This window comes from Bactrocera oleae, chromosome 6 (genome assembly GCF_042242935.1).
Source record: "Bactrocera oleae isolate idBacOlea1 chromosome 6, idBacOlea1, whole genome shotgun sequence".
Classification (NCBI taxonomy): Eukaryota; Metazoa; Arthropoda; class Insecta; order Diptera; family Tephritidae; genus Bactrocera; species Bactrocera oleae.
The window spans coordinates 48944419-48961341 of NC_091540.1; the positions used below are offsets into that span (position 1 = coordinate 48944419).

The 16923-nt window shown below is 33.7% G+C and overlaps 1 protein-coding gene across 2 annotated transcripts; it reads right to left on the bottom strand.

Moving 5' to 3' along the window:
• Positions 1 to 3470: 3470 nt before the first annotated feature.
• Positions 3471 to 16531, bottom strand: LOC106620363 (uncharacterized). 2 transcript variants are annotated; one of them, XR_011396880.1, is made up of 3 exons: positions 15392 to 16531; positions 9264 to 9718; positions 3471 to 9211 (listed from the first exon to the last, which is right to left on the bottom strand). XR_011396880.1 is itself a non-coding variant. In XM_070111267.1 (2 exons), exons 1-2 carry the CDS (start codon positions 15824 to 15826, stop codon positions 9359 to 9361), a joined length of 795 nt encoding a protein of 264 aa, XP_069967368.1. In that variant the 5' UTR covers positions 15827 to 16531; the 3' UTR covers positions 3471 to 9358. The 2 variants fall into 2 exon arrangements, 1 of the variants encoding a protein (XP_069967368.1); XM_070111267.1 differs by having other exon boundaries at positions 3471 to 9718.
• Positions 16532 to 16923: the final 392 nt, after the last annotated feature.

Consider the following 16923-nt stretch of genomic DNA (forward strand, 5'->3'; position numbering starts at 1 on the left):
CTTTTATTTAAATATAATAAGGCGTAGGTTAAGGTGTTTTGAAGATGTGATGGTTCAAACACATCTAAATGGCACGCTCTTGATGTATGTACACGGATATCGAACACCGGATTTTAAACGAAAGGGTGCTGTGGACGATCTTAATTGAACCTTCTAAACACTGCCAAATCTCTTCAAAAATTTTATATACTATAAGTATATTCGTGCGGGTTTTTAAGATTTATTTGAGAAAAACGTGAACAATAGTAATATTCAAAGTATTTCCCATCTGTAGCTATAACATTTTTCCATATTTCTGACAATTTGTGAATTCTATCACAAAAGAACATTGCCGTCTTGGCTGTAAAGAATAAATAAACCTTATTTTTAGATACCCTCTTCTGATGCGAATCGCATTCCAGTGAGGGTGTACTAAATCTACCGAAACAAATGATAGTTAGAAAGGGCAAGATCTGGGCTACAAGGCGGATGAGGATAAATTTCCCAGCCGCTGTTTTCAATAGCCTTCGCGACTAAATTTCGGGCGTTTTTCGGCAATTGCTCGCTTCAATTTGATGATTTGTTGTCGGTGGCGTTGCTCAGTAATCGTTTCACTTGGGCTCGAATCGTGGCACTCGTTAACAAGCGAGTAATCGTATGGAGTAAAATTTCGTAACGTGCTGAGTAACCGGATCGCCGCACTGTAAATTAAATTTTCGTAAATGTACCGCGATCCGAAAACAAAAAAATACAAAAAGTTCTCTCGTTAACGAGTGCCACGATTCCTGCCCTAGTTTTGGATGCTAATAAGCACGCCCTTTTGATCTCACCAAATACAGAATAAAAACGACTTATTTTTTTAGCGTTCAAGCGGCATTTCTGACATGATAATCGTCTTTCAACGTTTTTTGGCTTCAGTTCATATGGCACCCGATTTCCTTGTTTTTGAATGTATTCAGCTGCTTTTAAGCGTTTTGAAAGGCTGCTTGAGGAACTCCCATATATTTTGTGAGCTCGTCGTCCAAGCCAAACTCCATCACTTTTAAATCATGCAAACTATGATTTTCGGTTGAGGACATTAAAGTAATGAAAAAGAACTCCGAGGAAAAACACTTGTTCAGGCACAAAATTCGAAATATTTGTGTAAAAGAATTATTGTTATTTTCGCTTGAAGTGATTGACATAAAAAGACGTACAAGGATAGTGGCTGCTAAAAACCTCTCAATAAGTAGTATTTTTTCTACTATAAAATCCAGAAAGTAATTGCCGAAGGCTTTCCTTGGTTTCTCAGGGTAATTCAAGATCTACATAGGCTTATGCGCAAACATTCCAGCAGAAACTGCGTGGAGGGGAGTTCGCTGTGCTCCTTAACTGTGAGTTTGCGGATTTACTATTCATATGATCTTGAGGAGACATTAAGAGGTATCGCGTAATAGTCCCGAGTGCTCTCTTTTGTGTGCTTTTCTTGCTCGAGTAGAAACATCAGTATTGTTTTAAATTATCCAACAGTAATCAGCCATTATATTTGCATTTCAACGACCCTGGTCTCGCTCTCTCATAGTGCGAATATCCTGATGAAAGCGCACTATGTTCTTAAGTCGCCTAAAGTTTCTGGGAACCGGTCTAAATGGCTGACGAGGAAGTGCATCTTGATGCTCATGTTTCACTCTAGTAAGTGTAACATGAGGTGCTCAATGTGTTAAATGTAGTCTAGAGACTTTTATTTCCTAAGAAATTTTGCACAACCCAAATAAATTCAATCCAAGATACAAGATTTCTCCTTATCTGTCATACAATCAGTAAAATGGTGGTCCTTTATTAGTTCATTGATTTGAGGACCGTTAAAAATACCGGCTTCAATTTTTGCTGTGCTCAATTTCGGAAATATTTTACTAATATATTATATTTAAAACATTCCCTATCCTTTTTTAGAGCTTTCACAACCTGTTTTATCAGACCTATCTTTGTACACAAAAATTTATACAAATTCTTTGATCAATTTTTTGGAATAAACAAAAATCGAAGACGAACCAAAACGCGTGCAAGCAAAACAGCTGTTCAAAATGGCCGACCTTGACAGCATAAGTAAGGAATATGAGTGATACTTTTTGAACAAACCTCGTATGAGAGGGGGGTAATATAATGCGGTCTCTATGCATTTCATTTTCACCATAACAAATAGACCTTTTTATAGATTCAGACGCATTCTCTAAACATATAGTCACCACAAACAGCACAAAAACTTTTCAGATAATTTAAACAAGTTCTTATTAATGTAGACATAGCTGTTTATTTATGAAATTTAGTAATTTTTTGCCCTAAAAATTAATACAAGTAAGCCGAGTCACGATATTTCATGAAGTACCTGTAACACTAAAACTAAAGCTGCTAGAAAGAAACTGAGGGTAGATTTAAAATCAGCGACGTCAAATTAGTACGAAACAGTTTATAAACTTCATAAAACAAAAAAATTAAATTTTTTTACCAGTGTTATTGGCCAAGAGAACGCTACAATCTTCGAATAAAATTTGCAAAACTGCATCATAGCTGCAATTCAAACTGATTGTTTAAAATCGAGATAAAAATCTTCATAAAGGATATCTTTTTCTTATTAAATAACGTTAAATCGCCTTGATAGTTTTTTATGTCAAATAATGTGGCTAGAAGGAACTAGAATATGTTTTTCGTTGGGTGCAAACCACTGGTTAAGTTTTCAGTTTTAGTCATATAGTTGCTATAAGAAATGAACCTGTGAAATGTATTATAGTTTCGGGGCGGCCGAAGTAAAGGTATTTTCTTTTTTTTTTTTAGTTCTTTTTATACTCTGAACAGGGTTGACGTAATATCTTCACGAAATTTGGAATGAGTTATTTTCTAAGGTAACAATGGAGAAATTGTTTTGATCGGATGACTATAGCATATAGCTGCCATACAAACTGAACGATCGGAATCAAGAGCTTCTATGGAAAACTCTTTCATTTGACAAGGTATCTTTCCGAAATTTGGCATGGATTATTATTTAAGGCAACAATGGAATCTCCAAAAAAATTGTTTAGATCGGATCGCTATGTGATATAGCTATCATATAAACTGAACGATCGGATTAAAGTGCCTGCATGGAAAAAAATTTTATTTTCTATTGCCGATTCACTAAATTCGATCTGAATCAAGTTATTATAAGGAACCTTTGTATCTGTGAAGGGTATTATAGCTTCGGTGCAACCGGAGTTAACGTTTTTTCTTGTTTACTTACCTAATTAACCAATGGTATTTTTTTTATGAACTTTTATAATTCAATCAAGAATACTGAATTCTTAATCACTATAAGATCGTAAAACCCCAAACGTAAAAAATCGCAAAAATAATTAATATCACAAAAAGAGAGTTTGAAAAAATCGGTCTACATATGGCGACTATTTAGGAGCTAATTTTATTAAAAACTTCGTATACTTACTATTCAATAAATTTAATAAGAACATAACTCGTTCGCTACAGATCAATTAAACCCAAATTTATTTCGAAATTTATGTCTAAAATTTCTAACTTTTATATGTAAGTATCTATGTATTAACGTTTATTGTTTTTTCATATTGTTCATAGTCAATTATTGTGCTAATTATTTATAATATTTGTATTATGTAACAATATTATACATAAAAATTTGTTTTTCTTGCACACATATGTAGTTTGTATGTACCCTAGAAGGTATGCACTTTTTTGGTTATTTCTAAATATAATTTTTGAATATAATGTTTTTACTACACATATAAACTAATTTTGATTCTCTAAATCCTAGGGAGCTAACCATCATGTGTCAATGTAAATCTAAGTAAATAAATTATGAGTATAAATTTTGTATTTCATGGTAAGACTCTTCTAATATGCATTTAACTATGTATAACCAGTTATTATTATTGATACATACAGATATATACTTTGTATATTTGTATATGTATAGTATATATGCATATGCTTGGAGATATAAGTTTTATTATTTATATTTAAATTTAAATTATTTATATTATATATTTCTCATTGTGTGTGTTATACACGATTTATTAATATGTTTGTATAAAAAATGTAAAAATATCGTAAAATTAGCAAAATCCACTCTTTAAATTCCACTGTGATTAAATACGCAAATTCGAAAGGCTAAACCATCATTTTCCTTTGATAAACTTTTTTGTTATTAAAAGTTTGTATATAGTTATGTATATCATATATGTGTCTGTATTCACATGAGGCCTTCAATCAATGCACACATTCCAATTTATTTGTTTTTTATTTGATTATGAAAAGGTTAATATTTTCTGTAAATTATTGTTTCAAAATTAAATTATTTTCTCAGTAAGTTGGTATATATTTACCCATACATTATTAAGTTTGTGATATCTTTTTGTTTTTAGATAGTTTATATACACATACTAGTATGCAATTTGGTAGTATATGTATGAGGTGCATGGCGATTTTATTGTGTGCTCATAAATCACCCACAATTAGTTTCATACTAAAAAAATATGGAAGCTAAATGGAAATGGAAAGTTAATGAATTGAATACCATCTAAAGACTTTGCAGAGCTCACGCTCCCCTAAAAAGAGAAAGACATGTATCACTGTTTACAAATCTAAACCTGGAAAGCGCATATCTAATTTGATCGATTCCAAGAAATTGTAAAGATTTTCATACTTTAAGAAGATGGTTAATAAAATTTGTGTGAAAAGAGTCTTTTCAACATTTATTAAAGCAAGACGTGGAATTTCTGGAGGCTAGCACCCTCGACACTTCTTTTACAATTGACGTGTCAATTCTGGGATGTACTATGTTGATTTCTCAGTTAGTTAAAGTCATTGCCTCGAGATCTCCTTATCGAAGCTTGATAAAACGGGTTTTAATATTACCTTTACTTTCGAACCTGAGAAAAATTATTCGAAAGGATATTTCTTCATACCATTGTATTATTCGGTGAAATACTAACAAAATTTATGAGTAATCTGCAGGTTGAATGGGTAGCTGGTGTAAGATGAAAGGTATGAAAACTACCCTTTGTTATAAAATAAAAATTATAAATGCCACTCAAGTTTTCGTGAGGATAGAGTTTTTAATTATAATTTTTACAATATGCATGACATAATAATCTATAGGTATCTATTTGAAAACTATAACCTTAGCCCTAAAAATATTACAAATGAAGCCTTAGAGTTGTCGAATTTCTATAAAAAGTCGGAGCTATATTAATTATTTTATCATTCATTGGGGATAAAAAGCAATAGAAATACAAAAATGTCTCAGTAAAGCAGGATTTTCCTCAATTCCAATCGCTTCGCTGTTATTGTTATCGCCATATAAGATGATCACTAGACTTGGGCAGACTAAATTTGGTAAACGATTTCTGGGTATGATTTTTACCAAAGTTATGAAGATATATACGCGAAAAACAATAATATGAAAATTAATTGTAAAAACCATAGAGAGGTAAACTTATGGGAGTCAAAAGACGAATCTTATGACGAAACATATTTAGAAAAGAATCGATTGCTCTTTATTTCAATCTTAAAATAAATTTCCACAAAAATTTGTATTATGAAGAAGAATTGTTCTTCATACTCAGTTGTACCCATGCACAGTATATAGTCGTCTATCAGACTTTCTCAAACATAGAAATTAGCTTTTATATTTTATTTTTAAAGTATTTTATGTCTTCTTGCTTTTAGAATGGTATTTGGCTATTTATTTGTTTATTGATAATTATATATGTACATATGTGTTTTGATATTCTTTATATGCATGTTTGTAGCGATATCTCGATATGTGCTCAATTCTTAAATTTGGTCAGCTTAAATTTGAATTGGTTTTTGTAACTTTATATTTATTTATTCGAAGTTTCAATTAATTCAACACTTTATTGTAGATTATTTGTATAAAATTATGATATGATTGCTAAAAAATATTTCACTTTTTCATATTCTAGTTCGAGTTGTATTATTTGCATCAACACGATTCCTCAAGGTTGTACAAATTCTTAGATTATTTGGTTTATCTGAGAGTTTTCAATACTGTTTGGTTTTCTTTGTGTGTAACGCGATGTTGAGGTTATTAAATTAATAAAGTTTTGCTACTAAAATCAATATTAACCAGTAACAAAAATTATAAATGTAACAGTAAAAGGATTTGAGTTTTTCTCAACAGTGAAAGCGGATATATTCTTCATACAATATGAAACGAATTAAAACTTTAGTAAGTCTTAGCTTAGACATATTAATAATAAATATTAAATAAAAAGTAAAACTCAAAAAATCATGTAGTAATGTATGATACTATAATAAGTTTTATGTGTGGTTTACTTTTAAGTTTCTTCAAACTTATTTGATATCTTGTGATAGACTTCACTATGTGTTTAGCTTTATACCCAGCATTTCTTAGTTAGATCACTTCAACAAACGGGTAATACTTGTAAGGTTATGGCTAATGGCTGAAAGAATAATATGTCAAGAAATTTTATAGATTTCCGCTCTGAACCTTAATTTCACAGAAAATAGAAAATATTCTACTAGAAGCATAAGGGTATTTTCTTTTAAAACATAGTCAAAGTCGATGACTTAAAATCTGGTGATGTTTCAACGCGTTCATTTTCAGCATCACGCTTATCAGCTATAAAGCGAGGTACAGACTCGTATTATTCTCTTGTCAAACTCTCCTACTCTCCAGACCAAATAGCATGATAATACTTAATTTAATACCGCTGTGTGGAAAATCGGCAAATAGCTACGAAATAAAAACCAAGAACCCGCCAAAAGATTGAGGTCTCTCACATATGTATATCTTGTTTCAGCAGCTACATAAACCACTATAAATAATAAAATTTATTATGTATTGAAAGAAACTCCGTTAATTTCTATATCCGGAGTAGGAAAAGAAAAAACTTTTGATTTTACAAAAGAGAACTGTAGAATAAAATCTGTGTATAATAATGAAACATCACTTACAACTCCACATTTTCTTAAGTTTTGGAACCTGACGTTTTGGTCATTATCAGGGGTGCATAACACATAGTCTAGATGTATCTCATTAATTTAAACATAACTGTTGCCCTATTTGATTCTATTAACGCAAGCACCGGATTTTCGTAAGAGCAATAATTAAAACGATGACACAATCCCTGAGCCCTGTTGGGCAACTCTGTTCTCAATGGCCCGAAAGGCCTTATGGGCTTCAACTTTTGGAATACTGAAATAATAACTGCTAAACTAGTTGTTTTAAACTTAAATTATTAACACATTTAGTAACTATACATATATAAGTATATTGATATGCAATACTACATATGTACTTACTAATGCATAACGAGTATATATATATACATGTACGTGGGCTATGAACTTTTTAAGTGTCATCTACGGTGTACAAAGTTGTGCTATGATATGACTCCATTTTAATATTTGTTCTCTAAATTTATAAAATTTTTGAAACTAAGTATTCTTAATATAAATGTTATAAGTCTAATATTGTAGATTTCGTTAATTATATTTGTTAGCTAGTTCATCCAATATCTTACACAACTAAAATCATTCTGTCAAATATATTAAAAACTGAGTATCTGAATATTAGCACAGAGCATGTTTGTTAATGTACTAAATCTAGCTGGTGAAATAATATTTTGAATAAGTTTAGCAGAAGGTTGTGTCTTTCTTAAATATATTGAGTTATAGTTAGGCTTCGCTCACTGTAGTAGCTGACGCAGTCCTTGCTGTGAGAGGAAGTTTCCAGACCATAATATTGTAATTAGTTAAATAGGGCTGCCTTAAAATCTCGGTTAACTTCATATATTATTATTTACCTAGTGCCACTTTGAAAGTTTTGGTTTTTTCTTAGTTTTTTATATTTATTCATGTGACTTCTCTGACTCTCTGAGGATGGTTTTTGGTGTACTTTATGTAATCGTAACAATCCTTTGGATCAACTCTATTCTAGCGCTTTATACAATTTAAACTGCTTTAGTTGTCGGTATTAATAAATATTATTCACTCTGATCTTATATATATACATATATGTGGTATGTATTTATATCCTTCGTCCGTCTACGGTCCACTCTGATATTTTATTTAGCGCTAGTAGCAGTATGAGCGTTAGAGACAATGTATAAATTGTCCTATGAATACAACTAAGTGGAGAACTTTGAAAACTACCTCCATATTAGTACCATAAGAACTCGTCTAGTATCGAAACTTCAACTCTTCTTCAAAGACGAAGAACTTATAACCGAAGTTTATGAAAAAACCGGCCGTTATTTGGTTCTATTTAACGGTTAATAAACGGAACTCGTGTGACACCTATACATTGTTTCAAACTGTTTTTTTACAATGTTTAACTTCTGGGCACTTGAAACAATGCTTACATCACGGTTGGACTAAAGGGTTTACATTCATTAATCGATATTTTCGACAATTGACTTCCATAGCGTCATAGGAAAAAAACTCAAAAATTTGGCGTAGTTTCTCTTTCCTGGTGACCATATTTCACCCTTGTTCAAAATATACTGAGTCAAGCAATTACGAAACCGTCTAAGAAGTGTTTATAGCACGAAATTGGGAGTGAATACAACGTGCGATACCGATTACTAAAGTCATCAATTGGAAAAACAATTACTTTACTTTTACTAGACTTAAATATAATCTACCAACGTTGCTTTCTGCGGAGTTGAGTCATATCAAGGTGGAAAAAGACGGTATTGCACAACGTAGCGTAGTTTTAGTATAATTTCAAAAAATGCAACTCAGTGTTTAAAAATATTTGACAAAATGCATGTAAGTGTGTGAATGACAGCTAAACCCCCTCTCTCTTCTAATATTGTATAGCTTATTTAATTTTTTTCCTAGGGAACCTAAATAATAGTCACTACGGTAAAAAAATTTAAATAAATATGATTAAATTTGTTAAAATCTAAGAATATCAAAGAAACACAGTTATCACAAGGTTAGAGAGGGGAAAACTTTTTTTTTTTGGTCTACACTAGTCTAAGTATAAGTAAATATGTATATATGTATATATATATATGTAAGTAAATAAGTACGTATTTAATATATTTTATTTGTATTTGTTGCTAATACTAACTACATCTAGACTTACACGCCAACGTTAAGTTTCAGCAAAAAGTGTGTCGCCGCAACCTCAGAACTCTTTATCAGCATCAACCATCAAGCGTTTACAGCTCAATTCAACACTTCGTTGTTGTTGCTGTAACTCAGACAGACGTATATATGTATAGTGTATACATTATTTACCTTACACATTGAAGTATAGTCGAGCCATCAGATTCATACGTCTCGTTGCACGCGCTTCCTCCTCACTATTCATCATCTGTAGATATTGGAAAATTCTATCTCACAAAATCGTACAGACAACAAAGAGCGCCAGCACGAAGAATAACATCGCCACAATGTCTTTGTGCAGATTGCGGTCTCGGTAAAAGGGACGTGTTGTGTACGATTCCTTACGCGTCTTGCGGAAGAGCCACAATGGTATGATTAATTGCAGTATATCTGGCACCATAAAGCCGATATCTCGTACTATTTGATGCGCATAACCTTCGCCACGCACCACATTCATGAAGAACTGATCGAAACTGCTGGCTGTGATGTGGAGTATGGCGATGCCAACAATGCAGAATACTTTCTTTGATGTGACAGTGTTGGTGGTGTTCGCGAGATGCATGACCAGTAAGGAAGATATCAATTCGGTTACCTGGAATAATGTGTGAGTAATTAAATTATAGTTAATGAAAGCATTGTTATACTCCTGCAACATTTTGCTACAGAGTATAATAGTTTTATTCACCTAACGGTTGTTTGTATCACCTAAAACTAATCAAGTTGGAGTTATATATAAATATATAAATGATCAGGAGGACGAGTCAAGTTGAAATCCGGATGACCGGGTGATAAATAGTTTAATCTATAATAAGTTTAATGTACATATATCCTAAACCATTCAAACTATAATAACATACACCCTATCCACCCCGTAATAATGATTAAATTCGGTTAATAAGCCCACCCACTCACTAACAACGGTTTTGTTAAAAACTACTATAAGTGCGATAAATCTATAAATACAATACATAATCGCGCAGAGACATAAAATTTTATACCCGAGATGGTGCAAAAAGGTTTTATAGAAGCTGTTGTCAAATTTGAACGATGGGCGTGACACCGTCCACATTTAGGTGAAAACCCATAACTCGGGACCTACTTGATCAATTTCAACTAAATTCGGTAGGTAATAATTATTCTAACATACATACCTACGGTACAGTACAATTTATAGTGCCTTTGAGGAGTGCCAACTTATGACGAAAATTTACCCAAATCGAACCAAGACTACTCAAGTCCTCAGATAACGAATGTGTCAACCTTCTAATTGCCTAAAAACTCAGACGAAATTTTAATTAACACATGTATATTGTTCAGCACAATATTGAACTTCCAATGAACACCAAACTAGAATATTTTTTCGTTTAGTACTTTGAAACGATAGGTTCTTAGACATCTCTAAAAAATTCTCTCTGAGTATGAGCCCTTAATTGTAACGGGAAGGTCTTCCGTCTTACATTTTCTAGTTCATTTTGTAGGAAATTAACTGCTCTACATTTAACAATTTTTTAACTGATCGGTTATTCTGAACCAGATAGAGAAGCGAGGCTGGAGCGAGGATATAATGAAATATCTCACGCTAGGTAACGTTAAGTCGTTCGAAGTAATATAAGTTCTTCAGCTTTAGATTATATATGGTATTTTGGTATCAGATAATAGTGACAGAAAAATCTGAATTGGTGTTTCAAATTATGCATTGATGAAACGACTGCAGCGTTGTCGTGTACCTTGTCAAATTCGCATAGACAGCTACCGGACCAATTCGGAAGAAAGCCAGACATCAGAGAGAAAAAATTCTACCTCACTAGTTAGCTAAACTTCAAAAAGAGCAGTTTGCGAAAACATTTCGGAAAACTTTTCCTAAATATTTATCCTATAAATCAGTGAAAATATATTCTAAATTGAATCAATAAATACGTACCTGTAATGCAGAGAAGTTTAAACTTTTAATATAAATGTAGCAAATCACCAACACTCTAGTCGAAAAATAGTTATTTATAAATAAAAAAATATAACTCAGTTAGCCGTTTTTCGTCAAATCTTGAAGTTCTACTTTCTATCTAAAAAAGCATAAGCAGTTCATAAGCTTGTAAGTCAGGTGAGTTATACAGCTCCGCCAAAGGTTTGGTCATGTGCAGCTTTGGCTTTTAAAAAGTTTGGATTTTTTTTTACAATTTTTTCTGCTATGCAAAAGTATGTGGATACAAAAACTTTTTGTGGGTATGTTAGAAAATGCGAAAATACTAGATTTCACCAAAGTGCTTCATAATAATACATTTTCTACATTGAGAAATATTATATTATCTAAATGTAAAAGGACTCACTGGAAATATGGTACTTATCTACTATAATCACAAATATGTACATATAAAGAGGATGGAGCGATAAATTCCTAGCCTATAAAATAAAATAAAAAATTGGGGAAATGGAGATATATAATATTTCTCTACATAGTCTTCGCTCAAAATTATCTTCAAGTAGTCAATGTAGATCATATTTTGTGAATCCCAAAAAACGACCATATATGTATTACCATAGATTTAAACATTTATATACTCAACGTCAAACTTGAATTAGGACTGGTCCATTTAAACTAATCTCGTAAGCGAAATAGTATTTATTTTTTAGATTGATACCACATTTTTAAAGTTCGTGTGAAGTTTGATATCCATATGTCAATTAGTGTGGGTTTGGCAGCTGTCTGTTTACGAAGCGACAGGAATTTCTGGCGATTTTTACAATGGAAAAAAATTAACAACGAGTTTGCTTTAATTTTGTTCCAAATTCCAAAGGAATCGCGGCTACGGAATAGTTAAAAATGTTGCAGAAGTGTTTTGGGGAGTCTACTTTACCTCGAACCCATGTATTTTTTTGGCACAAAGCATTTAGTAACGGTCGAGAAATTATTGATGTCCATCCACCTTTGATAATGACGTTAAAAAACAGTGCTTGAAAATAGTCTTGTTGGCATCCGAGGAGCTCAATATCTCTTATGGATCGACTGAATACATTTTGGATAATGTTTTACATATAAGACGTGTCAATGCTAGACTCGTACCAAAAGACCTAAGTTTTTTTCAACAACGACGTCGAAGAGAGGTCGCAAAAGAGATTCTTGGTCCCTATATTCATCAAACGCATCATTACTTAGGTAATAAGATGAGAATTTATAAATATGACGTCGAAACTGTTCCAAAATTAGCCGAAACCGAAAATACGACGTCAAAGTCGATCAAAAATAATAGTGAGACACATCGTTTTATTTGATTACCGTGGTGCAATCTTAGGCATTTAAAATCTAAATTTGAAAAAAAATAGAACTAATAAAATTCTAAGCTCTACAATGACCGATATATAAAATTTTTTCAAAACGCAATTTCAAAAAATATTTATGTATCGAAGCCATAATACAACTACCTAACATATATATATTTAAAAGTGATAAGTGAGATTTATGATATACTAGAAACAAATTTCATTGTCATTTTTATTGGCTCTTTACCTTGGCTATGCATTTTATTAACTTTAATTAATATCGTCGAATACAAGAACACCGTGAGGTAAGCGTCTAATTAAGTACTTAATATTTGTAGCACTTATTTATGGAAATGGTAACCATGGTAGTAATGTATACATACCTATCTATACTCGTATAAATATGTAAATGAAATATAATGCACTTATGCAACTATGCACAGATGGGAGTTTGTTTGCCAGTTAATGGCGTACACCTGCCATACTTATGTATCAGCCTTTGGAAAATCGTTTATGTAGAAAATATGTGTAATTAGTTTACATTCAACGAGCCACTTTGCGCATAAGTAGAGGAACGTGTGTACAGTTATGATCCAATTAACAGGTACGAATGCAATGAACAATAGATGCTTTGTTGTTCTGTGATTAATGGGTTATACATAGTACTATACATGAATTACCTAAATATTATATCTGAAAAAGATGAACATATATATAATGTATAATTCTTATATATAAATTTATTCAAATGTTTTAAAATGGTTAAACTTTAGTTTACTTCAGTTTATTGGTTTTTATGGTAGAGGATACAAAGGAATTGAATACTACAATAAAAATAAAATATTAACTTTTTAGTCTACAAATGTTTCTTACAAGTTAAAAGTATGGGTCAAAATTGATCAAACGATCCGGCTCATTAAAGTTAACTTCCATCAAAGAAATGAACTTTTACCATTACAATATACCTAGCATTTCTCTAGCACTATCGTGTGTAAGTAAATGTGTAAGTTTTTTACGTAACGTTAAGTAATATTTAATTAACTTGTTTCCTAGTTTTAGTCCGATTGATTGGTTATTTAGGAGTACGAAAGAAAGCTTGACCGCAAGCGATTGCAATATCTCATAGGATTAAATCGCTATGAGTACAGGAGCGCATAGAACGGTTGTCAGTCTCCAACCGAGTTCACTTATTTGGGTGCCGGGAACGAAGGCGTAGCTGGGAACGAACTTGCTGACAAACTTGTCTGCCTTGCAGCGAATTGAATAGTGATATTTGCAGCAATCTACAGACATGCGCCAGGCAGAACTGCTAATGGAGGGTTATAACCTCAAAACATTATATTATAACAAATTATGAGCCCGGAGACAAATTTCAATTGTTAGTGGTATTCTCACTGGTCAAGAAGCATCTTTTCAACGTGGGTATAGACTTTTGTGCAAACTGGGGGATCTGCAGATGCAGGAATAAGGCCCTTGGAGCTATATCACCTAATAAGATGGACATTGCCCCAATAGCGCCAAGCAAGATCCTGGGATTCATTAGAGTGCTGGGCTTACATGAGTCCGTAGATGTGCACAATATACTTTAGGCCGCAGGACAAACATCAATTTACCATATTTCTATTTCCAAGCAACTGCACTTAAGCCCCCATTAAGTTAATTTTGCTTCCAATTTAATCTCATTAGTCCAGCTAATTTTGATACATGATGACTTCCTTCTCGACAAGTAACCTCGTTTACGACCACTAAAGTATTTTGTATGATAGGTTAGGTCAGGTAAATATACCGATTACTCGTGAGGTCACAAATAATTCCACTTGCACTGTGATGCACCGCTTGTCTGTTGTGATGCTCAGAACTCCTAGGTATAGATCAAAAAGACCGCCTAGAGCCTGCCACAAATTTATTGCGATGTTTCCGTCCTCCAAAATTTTTGGTTGCTGACCTACGCTTGCTGAGCTCGTGCGACGCCCATAGATCTAACGCCCGAATGTACGAAGACAGGGAAACACCTGCTCGTTCCCATCTTGATTAAATTTGGGTTCTTGCAAGTTCATCGGCCACAATTTCTGATGATTCCGCCAAGTTTAATATACGAGAAGATTGATGCTGCTGCTCGTGAGTATGCAGCGAGCTGAAATCCTGTATATCAGCTCTACTAGCGGAGTAGATGCATACCTCCATAAAAAAAGCCACACTTCGAAGAAGTTCATCTGCTGCTATTCATATGGTCGCCTCTTCTGCTTGAAAGACACTAAAGTGGTCTGACAGTCTGAAACAAGAGTTGATTGAGAGCTCCTGATAGAATACTCCCCCTTCAACCGTCCCTTTGAGCTTCAATCCAACCGTAAAAAAACTCATTGCGCCTCTTCTTCAGCGACTCCGTCTTACCTACATATCTCTCGGAGTTATGTGCTAGGAGAAGATGTTGTTAGGAGTAGGTTCCGCGGCGCTGTGATCCAAGTTATCAGGGATGCAGTCGAAGTGACAGAGGATTAATATGTCAATTTTCCCGAAGTCTGATAGTAATCTTCGCAGCAATGCATCTGTGTTGTACATTAGTGTACCACTGTTGCCAATGAGAGCTGCTTTAGCAAATGTGGCTTTACCTGGCGCCCCCCACCAGACAAAAAAACTATAGAACAATACCGGCTTGATTACGGTTTCGCAAAGCCAAAGCACAACTCCTGGTGAAAGACTCCACCGCTTCCCAATAGGATGTTAGTATATATTAAATTTAAAACAATATGCAAAAAAAATAAAATTTCACGCTCTTCCCGTTTAAGTATTAAATTTTCTCAAATCGAGTGAAAATTGACGCATTTAGCTCCTGCAGTGACATATTTACTTAGCATTTGAGAGGAAGCGCTCAAAGTGGTTCCGAGAGCTTAAAACTGGTTCAGACATTGCCTTCAGAGATTATTATTACTTACTGCAATAAACTCGCACACACACACACACTTGCACACACAAACGCCCACATACATATGCATAGCTGTACAGGACTTACCGTAAAAAATAGCTGATGGTTCCATTGCTGGTAATAGTCATCGTTGTAGTAATTTATGTACGCCCACCAGGCATAATAGTGTGAAAATATCGACAGCGAGAAGAGCAACAACATCGAGTAGCGACAACGTTGTTGCAATATCAACGCAATCAACTGTTTAATGCATTCATAAAGCGCAATAACAGCGAATACAGTGAGCAGCCACATTTTGAATGAATTTTGTGTGGCATTGAAGTAGAGATGCTTGTACGAGGCAACACCCGACTCGTAGGGCCCTTTGAATATGGTGTCCCAGCAGGAGCATGTACAAAAGTGCTTATCAACGTAACGCGAATAATTTTCCCAAAAATAGGCCAACACCAACATGTGTGCGGGCGGTATAAGAGCGGGTGCCAAACTGCCACAGGCGGCAGGCAACCATTTCGTATCGAACATTTTTCTTCCCCCTTCCTCTCGGATACCTGCTCTATGTGTAGTTCAAATATTTTAAGAGTGCCACTGAGGTTTGCGCACCCACTTCGCCGATGGCAATAGGTTTCTATGCTTGAGTGTGTATCGGGTAGCGTCTTGCTTAAGTGGCTGTGTTGGTGACGCGAACTCACTTAAATCGGCGTAGAATGCATTAAAATGTCAGTTACTAGCATTATTTAAATTTACTTCTGGGTGATCGTTGTGCTGTTGTCTGCTGGGCCGGTGGGCTGCTGTGCCCGTTGTTGTTGCTCCTTTTGGTAATGATGATGAATGTGTTGCACTTGTTGAAGACGAACTGTTGACATTGGCGTGATTGACGTTGGTGCAGATTTTCTACTAGATATGATGATTGCTGTCGACAGTCACGCACTCGGCGACATTACCCAGCCTTTCACTTACTCATATGCACATATAAGTACATACATAGTACATACGCTAATGCGGTGTTTGTATCTTCACGCGTGTGTTCTTAGCGGGTAATTCCCGCGTTGTCGAACGTTTTGGATTTGCCTTTATGAATATTTCATATTGGTAATGATGTAAACGGATTTGCTCATTTGAACACTTGGAATATTTGCCATCTATGTATGTAATAGGGATTCTTATGTATGTAGCTGTTGTGTAGGTATATATCTTTGTACGACGTTATTTACTAATTCCATTTTTTTTGCATCACTGTAAGAATAAAATCGAAGAAGTGTTGATCATATTAATTTACTAAATGATTTTATTTTTATAAAAATCTTAAAAAAAATACCACATATCACGTACGTATATAATGTTTTTGGCAAAAACGCCGTTGCTTCCCCATTTACCGAATATGAGGAACTATATTCCTCAGATGATATTTTAGCCTAAATATTAATATACATATGAGACAACTTAATTAAATGGAATGATATTTGTTCAGAATCTGATTAACGGCTTTCAAACTGTACAATATATAATGATTTCCGCTTATGTACATGTCGTTAAATAAGAGTCATCTTGTATATAATATTATATTAAATTTCGACGAATTTTGTAATGGTAAGTTCTCTCCGTAGTACCGATCGATTTTT